Source organism: Sus scrofa, chromosome 3 (assembly GCF_054392235.1).
Source record: "Sus scrofa isolate SSC_HxYL_T2T_F1_AM1 chromosome 3, Sscrofa_HxYL_maternal_Yorkshire_Landrace_v2.0, whole genome shotgun sequence".
In the NCBI taxonomy this organism is placed as follows: domain Eukaryota; kingdom Metazoa; phylum Chordata; class Mammalia; order Artiodactyla; family Suidae; genus Sus; species Sus scrofa.
Window position 1 is genome coordinate 137,353,647 of NC_139385.1, and position 17,648 is coordinate 137,371,294.

At 52.5% G+C, this 17,648-nt stretch overlaps 1 protein-coding gene across 6 annotated transcripts in view; it reads right to left on the minus strand.

The window, feature by feature from the left end:
- The window catches only part of GREB1 (growth regulating estrogen receptor binding 1), a 136,347-nt gene that overhangs the window by 22,442 nt on the left and 96,257 nt on the right, over window positions 1-17,648 (minus strand). For 3 of the 6 annotated variants that reach the window (XR_014842552.1, XM_021087828.2, XM_021087827.2), the window contains exons 15-21: window positions 16,914-17,094; window positions 14,845-15,040; window positions 13,021-13,157; window positions 6,348-6,687; window positions 5,096-5,211; window positions 3,310-3,509; window positions 1,200-1,289 (exon numbers count right to left, since the gene is read on the minus strand). Coding sequence is in view for 5 of the 6 variants with exons in the window: in XM_021087828.2 (XP_020943487.2) it covers window positions 1,200-1,289; window positions 3,310-3,509; window positions 5,096-5,211; window positions 6,348-6,687; window positions 13,021-13,157; window positions 14,845-15,040; window positions 16,914-17,094 (1,260 nt within the window). In the remaining variant the exon portion in view is untranslated. Of the gene's footprint in view, window positions 1-1,199; window positions 1,290-3,309; window positions 3,510-5,095; window positions 5,212-6,347; window positions 6,688-13,020; window positions 13,158-14,844; window positions 15,041-16,913; window positions 17,095-17,648 lie in introns of those variants that run through there. The other 3 variants (XM_085019963.1, XM_021087829.2, XM_085019964.1) reach the window with 2 other exon arrangements.

Sequence of the window (17,648 nt, forward strand, 5' to 3'; positions counted from 1 at the left end):
CACCTCTCTGTTCCCTCACCACAGCTCATCCATTCCCCACGCACCGCATCCCCCCACCCCCACCCCGTGCCCTCGCCCTTGTTTGGGGCAGAAGGAGAGGAGGCTGCAGATTTTGGCTTTTCTGACTGAACGAAGCTGTGAATCGGACCCTCCTTCTGTCACAGTCTGAGCACATGTTAAGGGGACCCCCTCTGTGCACAGCTGTGAGGGAAACCCCTGCCACCTGGCCCACTGGGATCCAAGGGCTGGGAAGGAGGGGAAAAGAGAGGACACCAAAGAAGCCCCCTGCCTCCCGCCACACACCCCTTTGCGCCCCGGGGACCTCTCGCTGCGCCCAAGTCCCGCACGCGCCTTCCCGCCCTGAGCCTCCTCTACCTGTGAGGTCTCCTCTGCCTGGAACCCACCCCCCAGCTGGAAGGCCCTCTCCAGCAAGGGCCAAAGGCCGGCCGCTCTCTGAAACCTGCAGGGACTCCCCCATCCACCCCCAAATCTGCCCCACTTGAGAGAAAACGGATGACTTCTTTACACGCATAATCAGGACATTTTGGGTGTGTGAACGTATGTGCAGAAAGCACACAGCAGCCCCTATGGCGGCAAAACCTGGTCCAGAGGAGCGATGCCTTGAGAGCAGGTCCGTATCTAATGTGTCTCCCAAAGCCCCGAGTCAGGCAGAAAGCGGGTTCTCCATCCACGCGCGCCGTGGGAAGACACGCGATCCTGTCTCACGCGTGCCGGTGCTGGCCACTCCCTAGGCCGAGACTCTGAGCCCTTTAAGCCCATCCCTGACTCCCTCGGCCAAAATGCAGCCTGTGTCCAGGGGTCAATGAACTTTTGCTGCCCGTTGCTGCTTCTCCCCCGGTGAGTTCATTCGTGTTCACTTCTCTCCGCTCTCAGACTCAACACGAACACACACCCAGAGCCTCTCCCCCAGGTCCCCAGACCATCAGCTGCCTGCAGAGCGCCGAGGGACCACCCGCCCTGCACAGGCCCTGTGCGGCAGAGGCCACAACCTCCCCCCGGGACAAGAGCCACTGCTGCCATTCCCAGACCCCAGTCCGGAAAGGCCAGTGCTTCAAAGATGCCGTCACTTTCCGATTCTAGTTGAAAATAAAGGACCTCTTTTCATTCTCTGAAATCTCAAAAAACAAACAAACAAAAAAAAGTTGCAGTTGTGGGGTCTTTACCCCTTGGGGACTTACTGGATGCCTTAGAGGAGAGGGATGAAGACGCCGAGTCGTGGGAGCGGGATCGCTCTCTCTTCACGGGGCTCCTCTTCTCCGAGGTGGAGCCTGTGTCAAGATACATACACTGAAGAGGCCTCGGAATCATAGCCCTGTACATTCCTCCAGCACTTTACAGTTTACAAAGTGCACTCACTCCATCCACCTACCCACACATCCATCTATCCATCTACCTATCCATCCAGCCAGCCATCCAGCCAGCCATCCACCCATCATCCATCCAATCATCCATCCATCTATCCATCCATCTACCCACCCACCCATCATCCATCCACCCATCCATCCATCCATCTACTCACCCATCCACCTACCCACCCATCCACCCACCCACCCATCCATCCATCCATCCATCCAATCATCCATCCATCCATCCATCTACCCACCCACCCATCCATCCATCCACCCATCCACCTACCCACCCATCATCCATCTACCCACCCATTCATCATCCATCCATCATCCATCCACCCATCCATCCATCCATCTACTCACCCATCCACCTACCCACCCATCCACCCACCCATCCATCCATCTATCCATCCATCATCCATCCATCCATCCATCTACCCACCCACCCATCATCCATCCAACCATCCATCCATCCACCCATCCATCCATCCATCTACTCACCCACCCATCATCCACCTACCCACCCATCCATCATCCATTCATCATCCATCCACCCATCCATCCATCCACCCATCCATCATCCATCTACCCACCCACCCATCATCCATCCAACCATCCATCCATCCACCCATCCATCCATCCACCTACCCACCCATCATCCATCTACCCACCCATCCATCATCCATCCATCATCTATCCAATCATCCATCCATCTATCCATCCATCCACCCACCCACCCATCATCCATCCACCATATATCTAGCCATTTATCCATCCATCCACCCACTCACCTATGCAATCATCCATCCACCCAAGCATCCATCCATTCACCTACCCATCCACCCATCCATCATCCTCCGTCCACCCTCCACTCTCTATCATTTATCCATCCATCTACCCACCGACCTACTCAATCATCCATCCATCCACCCACGCATCCAGCCAGCCAGCCACCCACCCTCCATCCATCCATTCACCTACCTATCCACCACCCACCCACGCATCCATCCATCCACCCATCCACGTTGCCAGGTGCCCTCCTCTGACAGAGCACCGAGGAGACAGGAATACGACGCAGGGCAGGCTAGTGAGTTCTCATGGGTCAGTGGGGGTCCTGCCCAGAGGACAGTGAAGGAGGGCAGAGGGGGAGGACCCGGGAGCCCAGGGGCCAGGCACCCACTCAGCAGGGGGAGGCAGGAGCAGGAAACCTCCTGGGAGAGGTGACCCTGAGCCGAGTCCATGGAACAGAGGGAACTCAAGTGGTGGGGAGAGCACCTGTGTGGCCCAGAGGTGACAGAACAGAGCACGGCCAAGAGCCGAGTGTGGCCAGGAGCCTGGGGTGTGGTGGGGGGCCAGAAGCTGAGAGGAGCCAATGGAGAAAGGACAGGGGAGATTGCACGATGCCAGGAGTGTGGACTGATCCCTCGGGCAACAGAGAGTGGAGGCCGGTTCATGGCAGGGTCACATTCACGCCTGGGAGAGGTTCCTACAGCGCCAGGGAGGTCTTGGCACCCATTTTACAGATGAGCCCTCTGAGGCTGGGAGAGGTGATGTGACCTGCCCAAAGCCCACAGCCAGAGACGAGGGGGAGGAGGAGTCTGGTCCCCTGGTTCTCCTTCACCCTCTCTCTGCCACACCACGGCCCACGGATGCTTTGCGTGTTCATGTAGCAGCTACTACAGGGCATGAACTTAAACCTTGGGAAGTCTCCATTCTTCTTCCTATTCTAGAGCCAGGAAGAACCCGGTGTGATTTCCGTGTTCTTACACCACCAGAAAGAGGGGAAAAAGCAAAATCTGAATTCCTCAAGAGATTTGCCGCCCCCCCAAATGTCTCTAGATGGCTGACCAGCAGCAGATGGACCCGCATCGTCCTGAGGTGGGGGACAGGTGTCCAGACCAGCGTAGGAACCCGAGGGGCGCGGGGCCAGCCCTCCCACCTTCCGTCACCAGCTCCTCGTCCTCGTTGTCGGTGCTGCTCAGCTTCTCAGCATCGCTCTCCAAGGCCTCGGGCCGGGCCCCCTTCTCCAGGGGAGCCTCGCTGCTCACAAAGGAAGCGGCCAGGCCCAGCTCCTGCTCCAGCGCCGTCCTCACCAGGCAGGACGAGTTTATCAGCCGCAGGTCACAGTACCGCAGAGACCTGGGAGGGTGGGAGGAGGGGACCTGTCGAGGGCCTTCTACGAAGGGGGCTCTGCTCCATGCTGGGGACCAGCGCCACGTCCTCGTCAGGCTTCTAGGACTTAGGCGAGTGGAAAAGCAAGCAGCGTCCATGGGAGCCCTTGGCAACAAAGTCTGCTTGCTTTTTTTTTTTTTAGGGCTGCACCTGCAGCATATGCAAGTTTCCAGGCTAGGGGTCGAATCAGGGCTGCAGCTGCCAGCCTACACCACAGACACAGCTACGCCAGGTCCAAGCCACAGCTCACGGCAATGCCCAATCCCTAACCCACTGAGCGAGGTCAGGGATCAAACCCGCATCCTCATAGATACTAGTCAGATTCATAACCCGCCGAACCACGACAGGAACGCCCAAAGTCCGTTTGACTGTAAGTCTCTGGGGGCACCAGTTGTGCATTTTGCCCAGTGCTGCTGGGAGAGGAAAGAGTTGACATTCAGGTCAGAGGAAAATGAGGCTTGAACCTCAGCCCTGCTGCTTCCTTGCAACAGAGACTTCAGCGAGCTGGGCAACATCTCGGAGGCTTGGATTTTTTTCTCGTCTGAAAGATGGGAATGAATATTAATAACCACCTAAGTGCATTGTGAGGAATATAAGTAATAAGTGGACACCTGATTATTCAACCAACATTTAAAAGAGGCCCAGGATCATGCCTCGTGCCAGGGAGATGACAGTGGCCAAGTCACTGCCATCCTGGAGAGGAGAGTCTGTCTGGGAAGATGCACCAAGGAGCAATGACGTGAGCAGAGGAGAGGGGACAGGGGACAGGCCCAGGCAGGGCTCAGGGGGTGCGGGGAATAGCAAAGCACTTGGAGGGAGGCAGGTCGGGTTCCAGTCGGGTTCTGCAACTTACTGCTCCTGTGACCTCAGGCAATGGAGCTTTCACTCGCTCACCTATAAAACAGGATAGTGATATCCTGGCCCACCTGCTGGTCACAGCTCCCGAAGAGAGCAATCGAGATACGTCTTTAGGGGCAGGTAGGAGAGGAAAAGTCTAGCATGGTGCCTGACACAAAGATGGAACTCAGTTAACGCTTGCTCAAGTTTAGGATCAAGGCACTGTCTGAGTCCTTATGGAGCCGAGGCATGGATGTGACATAGCGACAACCAAGCTCGAACGTTTTGGAGCCACCTTTACCCAGCCCGTGAGTACGCAGGGTGAGGTGGTCCGGGTGTAAGTGGAAAGAAGTGACATCCAGTAGAAAGGAGCCGGCAGCCCTGGAGTCCAGGGTCCGCCACACCAGCTTAAGCTCTGCAAACCTCAGTCTCTTTATCAACTACAGGGCCTCTCTCTGCCCACGGGGGCTGGCGACAGCCCTCTCACACCCCATAAGCCCAAGTGGTACCTTGTCTGAGGATCAGGAAAAGCTGCCCAGGCCTCACTTTTCATACCATGTGCTGGAGGAGTGGCACCCCTATGTCACCTGTGATGGCTATGATGTCAATATGCCACCTAGAGCTGGGCAGGGGAATTGACCTGGCAACCCCTCCAGCTGCGGGCCCAGAGAGCTGGCTCCTCAAAGACCCCCCAGGAGCACGGGCCCTCCCCTCACCTTGGTAAGGACTCCCCATGCGGGTCCATCCCACTGAAGATCAGGATGCAAGGCAGGCCCTCCAGCTCCAGGTACGTCTGAGGCCTCCACTCCGCATCCTCAATTTTCTGCCACATCTGGAGATGATTAAAAAGAAAGAAAAGCCCTAAGACGCCTGACTTCCCAGCCAGGCCAGCTCTAGAGGAATCTCTGTGTCCTCCTACTGATTGAAAGCCCTTCCAATGCCTCATTTGATTTTTTTTTTTCTTCTTTTTTAGGGCCGCATCTGTGGCCTATGGAAGGTCCCAGGCAAGGGGTCAAATCAGAGCTACAGCTGCCGGCCTACACCACAGCCACAGCCACACCGGATCTGAGTCATGTCTGCCACCTGCAGCACAGCTCACGGCAATGCTGGATCCTGTAACTCCCTGGTCGAGGCCAGGGATCAAACCTGCATCCCATGGATACTAGTTAGGTTCTGAACCCGCTGAGCCACAATGGGAGGGCATCTCATTTGATTTTTATCAAATGTATCCTGCAAATAAGCACAGCCTCGGCCTCACCACTGGAATCCCAGCCACAGAGAACACTGCCTGGCACCTATCCGCTGTTCAAGAACTATCTGCCGGCTGCCCGATTCTCTGGGAGAAAGTGTATATATCTCCCCTGTCTAATATCCTGTACTATGCTTTTTTCACTGGGGGGCTATGGCTTTGCAGTTCCTACACAATTATTTTTTCAATACACTTCTCTAACCCTTTTGCATCTTCGGTCCCCTGTAGGTTTAGTAAGAAGCAACTATGGGCCAGGCACGGTGCTACTGTGGGGGCTGAGATGTGTGGTGTGGTTCTGTCTTTTACTGCTGGGGAAGGAGCCAGAAGACGGGCAGGGCAAACTGAACCTGCCCCAGGCTGCAGGAGAGGGAGGGGGCAGAGAGGGAAGGGAGGCTTCTGAAAAGAAGAAAAGACTCTGAGTTGAATGCTGCAGGCGGACAGGCATTAGCTAAACACACAAGAAGGAGAAATGAGCCCCCAGGGAGAAATCAAAGCAGGCTACAGCCCACGAGTTCCAGCAAGACGGCGCGTTTGAGGGGACAACCTTTTTAAGTCATGGGGTTTAGCTGGACTGGGAGATGCAGAGGGGGACATGGCAAAAGAGGGGGCTGGAGGGGCGGCCAGGTGTGCAGAGGCCATGCTGGACTGTGATCTTAAAGGGCCTGTCTCCACTGCCACCCCCCTGCCCTCCCAGGAGTCTGTCCCCAGCCCGTGCCCACCTTGAGCTGCTTCAAGAAGTGCTTCCCGATGGAGATGCCAGAGCTGGGGTTGCCCAGGATGATCTCGAAGTGCTCCTCCAGGGCCAGCCGTGCCCGCACGTGGGCCAGCCGCTCGTAGGCCACGGCTGCCAGCGGTGAGCAGGGCACCCGCAGCAGGACCATGAGCCCATGGCCGCAGGGGCACTGCTTTGGGGCGTTGAGGAGGTTCTGGGTGATCTCTAGCGTCTCCACGGACGTGTAGCTCTTCATGTGCGAGAGGCCGCTCACGGCCATCAGCGCGGCCGCGTAGTGCTGCACGAGAACAAAGGTCCTGATCACCGCGCTGTGCAGGCGGGGGAACCTGCAAGGAACAGAGAGACCACGCCGTGACCCGGGGCTGCGGCCCCCGAGGACGCCCGGAGCACGGAGGGAGCGGAAGGCCTGCCGCGACAAAGGCGTCCCCAAGACACCTGCCGTCTCAGCCACAGGCCACTCCCAGATGGCACCTGCTGAAAACGGGTGTGTGGAACCTGACAGCGAAGCCCTTCTTAGACGTCACGTCACACACGGCTTTGCCATTGCCAGCCAGGAAGCCGAAGCAAAAGTTTAATCTACCGTTGCTGCTGGAGCACAGTAGCTGCTCAATAAATATTTGCTCCGTGCATGGGTGTAGGAGTAAAAGAAATGCCTATCATCAGCTGAATCTCTGGTTCCTGGAGTTGGGCAGTTTGCCCCGGGTTCCCACAGGAAACCTGCTGTAAGTGCAGCGACCACAAACCCCAGATTTGGGGGGACCAACCTAAAAGCACATGATTCCTTTCAAGTAAATGTGGCATTTGTAACATATATAAGAAAAGTGTCTAAGAACAAAAGAATAAAGCCTAGGAAGGGAGAAATGATTAAAATATACATACAGGAAATGGTATAATATAAATATGAAGTACAAACTAAAGCAACCTCTAAAATAACATGACAAAGAGTTAAGAGCGAACAAAAAAGGAGGAGCAGGAGGGGAGAATAAAATCATAAAAAAATAATCCCAAAGAAGGCAGGAAAGGGGGACCACAGAACAGATGGGACAACAGAAAACAAACAGCAAAATGGCAGATTTAGACCCAACTGTGTTAATTACCACATTAATAGTAAATGATCTAAACACCTTAATTAAAGGGCAGAGATTGTCAGATTCAACAAAGACCCAACTATAAGCTGCCTATAAGAAACGAACTTTAAAAATAAAGACACAAGTAGTTTAAATGTAAAAATCTGGAAAATTGTAAACTCTGCTGTGAGCTATGGTGTGGGTTGCCGACCGAGCTCGGATCCTGCGTTGCTGTGGCTCTGGTGTAGGCCAGCGGCTCCGATTAGACCCCTAGCCTGGGGACATCCATATGCCGTGGGAAGAGGCCCTAGAAAAGGCAAAAAGACAACAACAACAACAACAAAAGTTTCCTTCTGTCCCTTCATAATTATTCCTTCTTACCCCTCTCTCACTAGAGGTTTGTTTGTTTTCTAGAGTCTTCTAAATGAAAGTATACAATGTGTACTCTTTTTTATCTGGTTTCTTTCACTCAGCATAGTTATGTTGAGATTCATCCACGTCATTACAGGTATCAATAGTTCATTCTTTTTTACTGCTGCATAGTATTCTAAAGTAGGATACTATTATATGACCATCACAGTTTCTCTGTTTATTTACTGGTTAATGGGAATTTAGGTTGTGTTTCAGTTTGGGCTATTACAAATAAAGCTACTGTGAAAATTCACGTACAAGGCTTTGTGTCAGCAATGCCTTCATTTCTCTGGGGCAGACACCTGCTAGTGGAATGGCTGGGTTAGGTGGTGGACTTACGTTTAACTTTTATGTTTAACTTAAATAAACCATCAAGTTATTTTTCCAAGGTGGCGCGTCATTTTACATTCCTACCACTAGTGTACGAGAGTTTTGGTCGTGTCACACCCTTACCAGCATTTGGTGTGGTCAGTCTTTTTAATTTAAGCCATTTGATAATAGATATGAAGTGGTATCTTATAGCTTTAATTTGCGTTTCTCCAACTGCTAATAAAGTTGAGCATCTTTTCACCTCTTTATTTACCATTTATATATCATCTTTGGTGAAGTGCTTCTTAATGGATTGTCATTATGAAATGACCCAGAGAATATTATTCTTTTTTTTTTTTTTTGTCTTTTTGCCTTTTCTAGGGCCGCTCCTGCGGCATGTGGAGGTTCCCAGGCTAGGGATCCAGTCGGAGTTGTAGCCCCCGGCCCACGCCAGAGCCACAGCAACGCGGGATCCGAGCTCCGTCTGCGACCCACACCACAGCTCACAGCAACGCCGGATCCTTAACCCACGGAGTGAGGCCAGGGATCGAACCCGCAACCTCATGGTGCCTAGTCGGATTCGTTAACCACTGCGCCACAACAGGAACTCCAGAAGGAAACTTTTATTCATCATCTTAATTGTGGTGAAGAGTCTGCCAGTGTTTACAGATGTCAAAATTCCTCACGTTGAACGTGTTAAATATGTAGCGTTTACGGTGTATTAGTCATTCTTCATTAAAGTTCTTGTTTTTAAAAAATGAAAAGCACGAGGGAGGTAGGCACTCACTCCAGGGAGGCAAGTGCCCTGCTCCAAATAGCACCCATGGGGCAGGTGTAGAAAGGGGCCTGCCCCTAAGCCTTTGTACTTGAGCCTGGCCCCCCCAGGAAGGAAGCTCTGCCGAGACCATATTGGAATAAAAATGGGAGTTGTTAAATGTCTAAACTGTTAAAGTCCTAACAGGCTTGTGTCATATTTGTGGTCCCTTGAGCAGATTTCCCAGCCGTGTGTTGGGGTCTGTGTATGACACGTGGGGAACCAACAGGCTGGCTGTACGAGTGGTGGCAAGAGACAATAACCAAGTCTCTCTCCTTCCGTCCAAGTCAGCTGTTTCTTTTTCTTTTTCTTTTTTTTCCCTTGCATGATTTTTGTTTTTTCCATTATAGTTGGTTTACAGCGTTCTGTCAATTTTCACCTGTACAGTCACTCACTCTCACACACACACACACACATAAAGCTTCAAGAGAGCTTTACAGACAGATGATTCCTAGAAAAGGCAGCATGGTGTGGTGGAAAGAATATCAAACCTGGCTGTCGCCTAGGCTGCCACAAATAGATGTGTGACCTTGGGCCAATCACCTCCCCTTTCTGCTCCTCGCTTCCCACAATTATAAATGAGGTAGCTGGGCTAAAGGATTCCTACGAGCTCCCACGGTTCTCCCTACCTCAACACTTCAGGGTTAGATTCTCTCTTCTCAGCCAGTGAGATGTACATTTCATCTCTGTGCAACACTCGTAATTTTTTTGGGGGGGGGTCTTTTCTAGGGCCGCACCCACAGCATATGGAGGTTCCCAAGCTAGGGGTCCAATTGGAGCTGTAACCGCCTGCCTACACCACAGCAACGCAGAATCTGAGCCGCGTCTGTGACCTACACCACAGCCCACGGCAACACCAGATCCTTAACCCACTGAGCAGGGCCAAGGATCGAACCTGCAACCTCATGGTTCCTTGCCAGGTTCATTAACTACTGTGCCACGACGGGAACTCCAACACTCGCAATTTAGCAGAAGGGGAGGTAGAGAAGGAAGATGGTGGTGATGGTGACAGTGACAGGGATGGAGATGATGGTGACGATGACAACGACGGTGGTGATGGCAGCAGTGGTGGTGAGGACAGCAGCTAACACGATGGTGCAATGTGTGCCACCAGAGCTGGGTACCACTCTCAATGCTTTCTATGCATTGATTCATTCAATCCTGCTAACATCCCTAGGAGGGGGGTGTTATTTATCCCTAAAGAGGACTGAAAATTATTCCTAAAGCTTTTTTCCACTGATAAGTGACAGACCCCAGACTCAAAGGCAGGGGTATGACTTCGGAGCCTGAGCTCTTGGCGCACAGGGGTTCCGACCCAGCATGCGTTCCTTATTTCATGAAACTTCCACGGGAAGCCACCAGGAAACTGGGTTTGTTCAACAGATGAAGGTACAGAAGCTCAGAGAGGTTCGATGATTTGCCTAAAGTGAAAACCAACAAAGAGGAGAGCCAGGACACATGGTCCCACAGGCAGTCCGTCCTTCCACTAGCCATGCAATGTTTTGTTTTTGTTTTTGTTTTTGCTGGGTTTTTTTTTTTTTTTTTGCTTTTTAAGGCTGCACCTGAGGCATGTGGAAGTTCCCAGGCTGGGGGTCAAATCGGAGCTACAGCTGCTGACCTACACCACAGCCCCAGCAACATGGGATCTGAGCCATGCCTGCAACCTACACCACAGTTCATGGCAACACCAGATCCCTGACCCGCCGAACAAGGCCAGGGATTAAACTCACATCCTCATGGACACTAGTTGGATTCATTTCCACTGCTCCACAACGGGAACTCCTAGCTGTGTGATCTTGCTCTGTTTGGCTGAATGGGTCTACTGTTTTGGAGTCAAGGGACCAGCATTTAGTCTGGATTCACTACAAATCCACCCCCCCCCATAACTTTGGGCAAGTGACCTAACCGAGTCCCTGCTTCTTTCTCTGTGGAATGGGGAGAATGTGTCTCCTAGCTCCCTGTGCCCTTAGGAAGATTCTATCAGGCCATAACTGTAGATACTGGCCCAACACCTGCGGCTCATTAAACATGCAACCCATGTTTGCTGCCTGAGAAGCTGGGGAGCCAGACAGAGAAGCAGAGGCAGAGCAAAGGCCAGTTCTCCCAGCGTCGGTATAAAATCTGGGAAGGCATCTTTCCTCAGCAAGGTTATGGGAGCTCAGGCTTCAATCTGTGAGTGACAAGTGGCCTGACTCAACCCCTCAGCATCACAGAGCTAAAAAGATTTCGTTTCCCAAAATGCATGCTGGGAACATCCCATGAGATGCTGGAGATGCTGCAGGCCCCGGCTCCTGGAGATTAATAGCAGACGGCCCATCCCAGGCTCTGAGAACTCTATGGGAAAAGAATCTTTTGTGAAAGGTAACGTTTATCAAACACGTATGACCGTGGAACCCCTTCTGGAATAACAGCCATTAGTGTGGAGCAGTACAGCCTGGAACACCGCTTGGCAAGTACATCTTATTTATTTACTTATTTTTGTCTTTTTAGGGCCGCACCCGTGGCATATGGAGTTCCCAGGCTAGGGGTGGAATCGGAGCGACAGCTGCCGGCCTACACCACAGCCACAGCAACTCGGGATTCGAGCCGCATCTGCAACCTACACCATGGTTCATGGCAACGCCAGATCCTTAGAACCCACTGAGCAGAGCCAGGGATCGAACCTGCATCCTCATGGATACTAGCTGGGTTCTTTACTGCTGAGCCATGATGGGAACTCCCTACAAGTCTAATTTAAAACCCCGTTGGCACGTGAGAAAAATGAGGTGCTGTGAGGGGAGATGGCAGAGCCCAGTTCACCACTGACAATGAGCAGCAGCTCGTTGTTGTTCTTTTTGTTTTGCATTAGACAGCCTATAAAACTTGGCCTGGTTTTACACGTATAAATTGTGTGGATGCGGGTCCTTAACCTTCCTGAGACTCAGTTGCATCATCTGTAAAATGGCAGGTTTGATAGTTCTTCTCGGGAGTCTGCTGGGATAGGGTTGAAAAGCTAAGCCAGGAAGTTCCCATCGTGGCTCAGCAGAAAGGAATCCGATCCTGTGTCCATGAGGATGCAGGTGTGATCCCTGGCTTCGCTCACTGGGTTAAAGATCTGGCGTTGCCGTGAGCTGTGGTGAGGGCTGTAGATGCAGCTTGGATCTAGCGTGGCTGTGGCTGTGACGTAGGCAGGTGGCTGCAGCTCTGATTCGACCCCTAGCCTGGGAACTTCCATATGCTGAAGCTGCGGCCCTCAGAAGATAAAAAAATGTAAGCCGTAGAGTCGCACTGACTCTGGGTGCACACCCAGTTCTGTCACTTGCTGGACGTGTGGCCTGGGAAAGTCATGGGGTCTCTGAGTCTCAGTTTATTTGCAAATGGGAACAATACCAAGGCTCGGGGAGAGGTCAGGAGAACGAAGGAAGACGATGAGAGGAAGGCTCCTGGACGAAGGCACACAATGAGCACCTGAAAGATGCCACGCCGAGGAAGTGAGACAAAGCCCACTGTGACAGCCACGCTCCTCCCTCACGCCCTTTGGTGTCTCACGGCCCGTTTTCCTGCCCCCGTGACCCTCAGACGTGCAAGGCCACCTGCCAGCATCTTTCCCCTCATTCTCAGCTGCAGAATTTTCTGGAGCCACAGCACGACATCACCAGCCCCAAATGCAAGACAAGAAGTAAACGAAGGTCCCTTTGACAGAGGGGCTGAGTCACCCGAGAAGGCAGGGAGGTGAGCCCCTGGGGTGCACATGCCTCACCTCGCCCTTGACTCCTGAGCGTTTTGAGTGACTTCAAAACAGGTGGGAAGTTCCCGTCGTGGCTCAGCGGGTAACAGACCCAATTAGCATCCATGAGGAGGCAGGTTCGATCCCTGGCCTCGCTCAGTGGGTTAAGGATCCGTTGTTGCTCTGAGCTATGGTGTAGGTTGCAGAGGCAGCTCGGATCCCTGGTTGCTGTGGCTGTGGCGTACACCGGCAGCTACAGCTCCAACTGGGCCCCTCGCCTGGGAACCTCCATATGCCGCAGGTATGGCCCTAAAAAGACAAAACAAGAAAAAAAAAAAGGGCAGATGGGTACCTCTTCCCCAGGGCCGTGACCATGGCCTCAAAAGAGCTGTCGTATCTGAGCAAGGGCAGGCTGTGTCCAGAGAGGGTGGATTCGATGAACTCCGACAGCCCGAAGTACTTCTTATTCTCAGGATACAAGTCCACTCCCTAAAACAGAGAGGCACACGGGTCACGCAAACATCGCACTTGCGGGGGGCTGAGGATCACGTGACAGGGGCACGGGGGACCTGGATGGACATTTTGGTCTGCAGGGTACTGACTCTGCAGTCCCTGGATGACACACATAAATGCCTTTCCTCGGTGGACCTGGAGCACAGAGCGCGCCTGCGTAAAGCCTGGGGCCTCCTGCCAAGACTTTTCCATTCACTTGACCCCAGGGCCTTTGCCAAGAAGAAAATCAGCCTCTCTTTCTTTTTTTTTTTTAAACCCACAACTTGCTTTGTGAAACCTGCTTCTTTCCAACAGGTTCAGCTGGTTTTAGAGAAAGGCCAATCAACTCGTTTGCCTTCAACTGAAATCAGCAGAAAGGTACCGATCTAATCAATTTTACTCCCCGTGATAGAAAATTCCTCCCCAACTAACCCCGGAGCCTATCAAACCTCAGAGCACAGCAACGTTGGGGGAAGTTGCTAAAATTGCACACGCATGAACTTTACCCCATGAAGCATATCGGTTAAGCGGGAAGGCCAGGGAGTTGGCTGTCCTGGGTCATATCCTGGTTCTAGAACTTTCTAGCGGCAGGACTTTGGGCAAGTGGCTTCACTCCTCCCCTGTGTCTTATTTCCCCCATAGATAAGTCCGAAATCATCCGAGCAGCTGCATCTTCTATGAGTTCATCGGGTGACACACTTAGAACGGTGCCTGCGGGCTCACCATAAGCACTACCTAAAAATAGCTGCTGTTGCCACCTCTGATTCTCCATCAGCTGGACAGGAGTGTCAGCACCTTCAGAAGTTCCCTGGGTGACTCTGAGACACTCCCCCAAATCCAGAACATGAGGTCTACGATCTGCTTGTGTAATTAGCCAGAATCCAACCACTCCGATTTCTCAACCAACCAGAAATTACTGTTGTCTTCTCTTTTGATTTGAAAATGGCAAGTGACAAGCGGAAACAACATTCTCCAGGTTTTGTGGCTATGTGTTCAGTTTGAGGAAGGAGATTCTGATCCTTGCTGCCGAAGGAGGCAGGGAGGGGAAAAACAGGGCTTCTAGACAAACTTCGAGTCACCCCGACTCTACCCCCACATCCCCACAGCCCTGGAGGCTCTACGTGCAACGCCAGCAGCGCAAGTGTTTGGAACGCAAACTTCTGTCACCAGAGAAACAATGAACCAACTGTGTTTCATTGCCTCGAATGTTCTACGATAGGAAGCCAACCAATGCATCGCAGGAAGGTATCCAAAAATCAGGAAGGGCTTAAACTTACCATACATGGAGTCAAAGATCTCAAGGGCTGGAACCCACTGACCCCCAATTTGGCAAGTCAGTCAAATCTTTTTTATTTTTTATTTTCTTTTAGGGCCGCACCTGCGGCACATGGAAGCTCCCAGGCCAGGGGTTGAATTGGCGTTACGGCTGCCGGCCTACACCACAGCTACAGCCACGCTGGATCCAAGCCGCGTCTGCGAGCTACACCACAGCTCACGGCAGCGCCGGATCCTTAACCCACTGAGTGGGGCCAGGGATCGAACCTGCGTCCTCGTGGATACCAGTCGGATGCATTACTGCTGAGCCACGACGGGAACTTCCTAGCCCGTCAGATCTTTGCTGAACAGAATCTCTCCCAGCGCAAGGTCACGGCTACTCCGGGCCCAGCAGCCCAGGGGCACTCACGTTACTGTAGGAGGCAGGCCAGTGGATCTCGTTGTAAGGGCTGATGAGGGTGTGTTGCGTCTGCAGCGCGTACGGGAAGGAGGTCACGTGGAGCGTCACGATGTTGGGGGCTTCCTTCACCTCTTTGCAGTTGAGCAATCTGTCCACCAGCCCCACGGACGGGTCGCTTTGCGAATAGAGGTTGTGGACAGCACTACTGAGGGAGGAAAGGGGGAGAAAGAAGAAGCCGTGAGTGGAATGCCAGGCCCCGTGCCGCGACTTTACCACGATGGAGCAGGAGGATACCCTGATCGCAAGCCCGCCACCTCTGCCGACGATCAGAGCTTACGGTTCTGCCTACGACGAGGAAAATGAAATTTTGAAAAATGACGGCACTTCTGGGACCTGCCCAGGAGTCCCCTGATACACATCCAAAGTGTGGCGGGGGAACTGTATTTATAGAAGATCACCTGCAAGATCCATCACCCACCTGCGCATTTAGCCGAGAGATGCTCAGCCTGGGGGTGGCCCCCTCTGCCGGGGCACCTGCCTCCTTCGACTCTTTTCCCTAAAGTCCTACAGACCCCAACATGATCCAAAGAGGACGTGAACGGGTAAATCTGACACTCAATTTAAAAGTTTAGGGGAGCTCCCTGGTGGCTCAGGTGGTTAAGGTCTGGTGTTGCCACTGCTGCGGCACGGGCTCGATCCCTGGCCCGGGAACGTCTGCGTGCTGTGGGCACAGCCAAAAAACAAACAAAAAAGAAGCAAACGAATCTGAAAAAGAATGAATGCGTGTATGTGGATAACTGAATCCGTTTGCTGTACAGCAGGAATCATCACGACACTGTAAATCAACTGTAATAAAAAAACAAAAGTGAAAACAATAAAAATTCGGTCTCGGGGGAAAAAAAAACTTTCAAAAAATGGGAAAAAAATCAAATAAATAAATAAATAAAAGTATAAGACCAGGAATGGGAAGCATTTTCACAAGGGACCGAAGAGACAAGCACATCTCAGCCTCTGTCTGTGGGACAATGGCCTGGGCCTTCTCTCCTGTAAATCTAGGGGAGATTTAAAAAAAAAAAAAAATCAGTGCTTTACCTTTGGATGACAGGCAGCCAGTCTGCAAAAACGACTCCCCAAACAAACATTCACAACACAGCTTTTTAGGTAATTCGGGCTGTTCAAATTCCTACATGCCCATTCACAGATGCTAGATTGTAAGCCCTGTGTGTAGGTGAACTTGAAGGCGCTGCCGGCCAGCCCTGAGTTCCCGAAGCTGCGCTAAAGCAAAGCCTTCCTCACATCCGACTTGTGATCTGCCTTCCCTTCTCACCCCCACCAGCGGCAGCATCTAAACACACATCCCTGGGCTTCCTGTTACCGCTCAGTGGTAACGAACTTGACTAGGATCCATGAAGACGTGGGTTCCGTCCCTGGCCTCGCTCAGTGGATGAAGGATCTGGCATTGCCGTGAGCTGTGGTGTAGGTCGAAGACACGGCTCAGATCCCATGTTGCTGTGGTGGTGGTGTAGGCCAGCAGCTGCAGCTCCAATTCGACCCCTAGCCTGGGAACCTCCATATGCTGTGGATGTAGCCCTAAAAAGAAAAAAAAAAAAAAAAGAAAAAAGAAACCCAAGGCCATGGAGTCTCACGGAGGTGACTAATCCCTATAAACACCCAGGCACCCTGCCAGACGCCTTCTGAAATTCATCCAGATTTGTGTTTGAATTGAGTAAGTAAAATCACCCCTGGGAAAGGCACCAGCTGTGACCGACGGTGTCCAGAGCCAAGGAGGCTCCACCAGGAAGGGGCCTGGGCCAAGCACTCCCATCAGGATCCCTTCCTGGCACCTGTCACTGTGTCCCTAATGCCCTCCCCCCAAGTCCTGCGACCTTTCCGTTTCCATTTCCCTTCCCGGCCTCCAGAAGCTGCTCCAGGGTCTGAAATATACCTGCCTCCAAATGCCCAGCTCGCCACATCATTTAGCTTTTAAAGACTTGGACCCGCACTCCTGAGTATTACCCAGAGGCATTCATTCCCAAAAGGAGACTGTCAGCCGTGCCCTGTGCCCGAGCCAGTCTCACCTTACGAGATCCCAGTGGGCATGGTCGTGGATGAGGACGAAGAGCGTGTGCGGATTCTGAAAGGAGTTTTGCAGGAAGACCTTGAACTTGGTCTGTGCCTCGGCATCCAGCTTCAGCACATACTGCTCCACCCTCTGCTTGGTCACGTGCTCCTTTTCCAAGCCGAGCTCCAGCAGGACCCCTGCAAACACCAACGCCACACTGCTGCCAGTTTTTCACTCGCTAACAGACCTTCGAGGAGCCTCTCACACATGGCAGGCTCTGAGCTGGCCCCAGAGGCTACAGGGACACAGATTTCACACGTGAGTCGGAGATGCCAGCTCCTGTGTGCACGGCTGTCCTGCCACAGCTGGCGGCAGCAGCGAGGTCCAGAGGCAGGCCTGCCCCCAGCGTGGTGTGCACACAGCAGCCCGCCCAGGGGCACAGCCAGGCTGGCTTCAGGACACAGCGATCCCAGGAGGCAGAAGAACGAATAAGCGAGGTGGAGGATAGATTAGTGGAAATTACAGATGCAGGACAGAAAAGAGAAAAAAGATTGAAAACAAATGAAGAGAGGCTCAGAGAACTCTGGGACAACGTGAAACACACCAACATCCATATTATAGGGGTGCCAGAAGGAGAAGAGAGAGAGAAGGGACAGAAAAAATATTCCACAAGATAATAGCCGAAAACTTCCCTAACATGGGGAAGGAACCACTCACTCAAATCCAGGAAGCACAATGAGTACCATATACA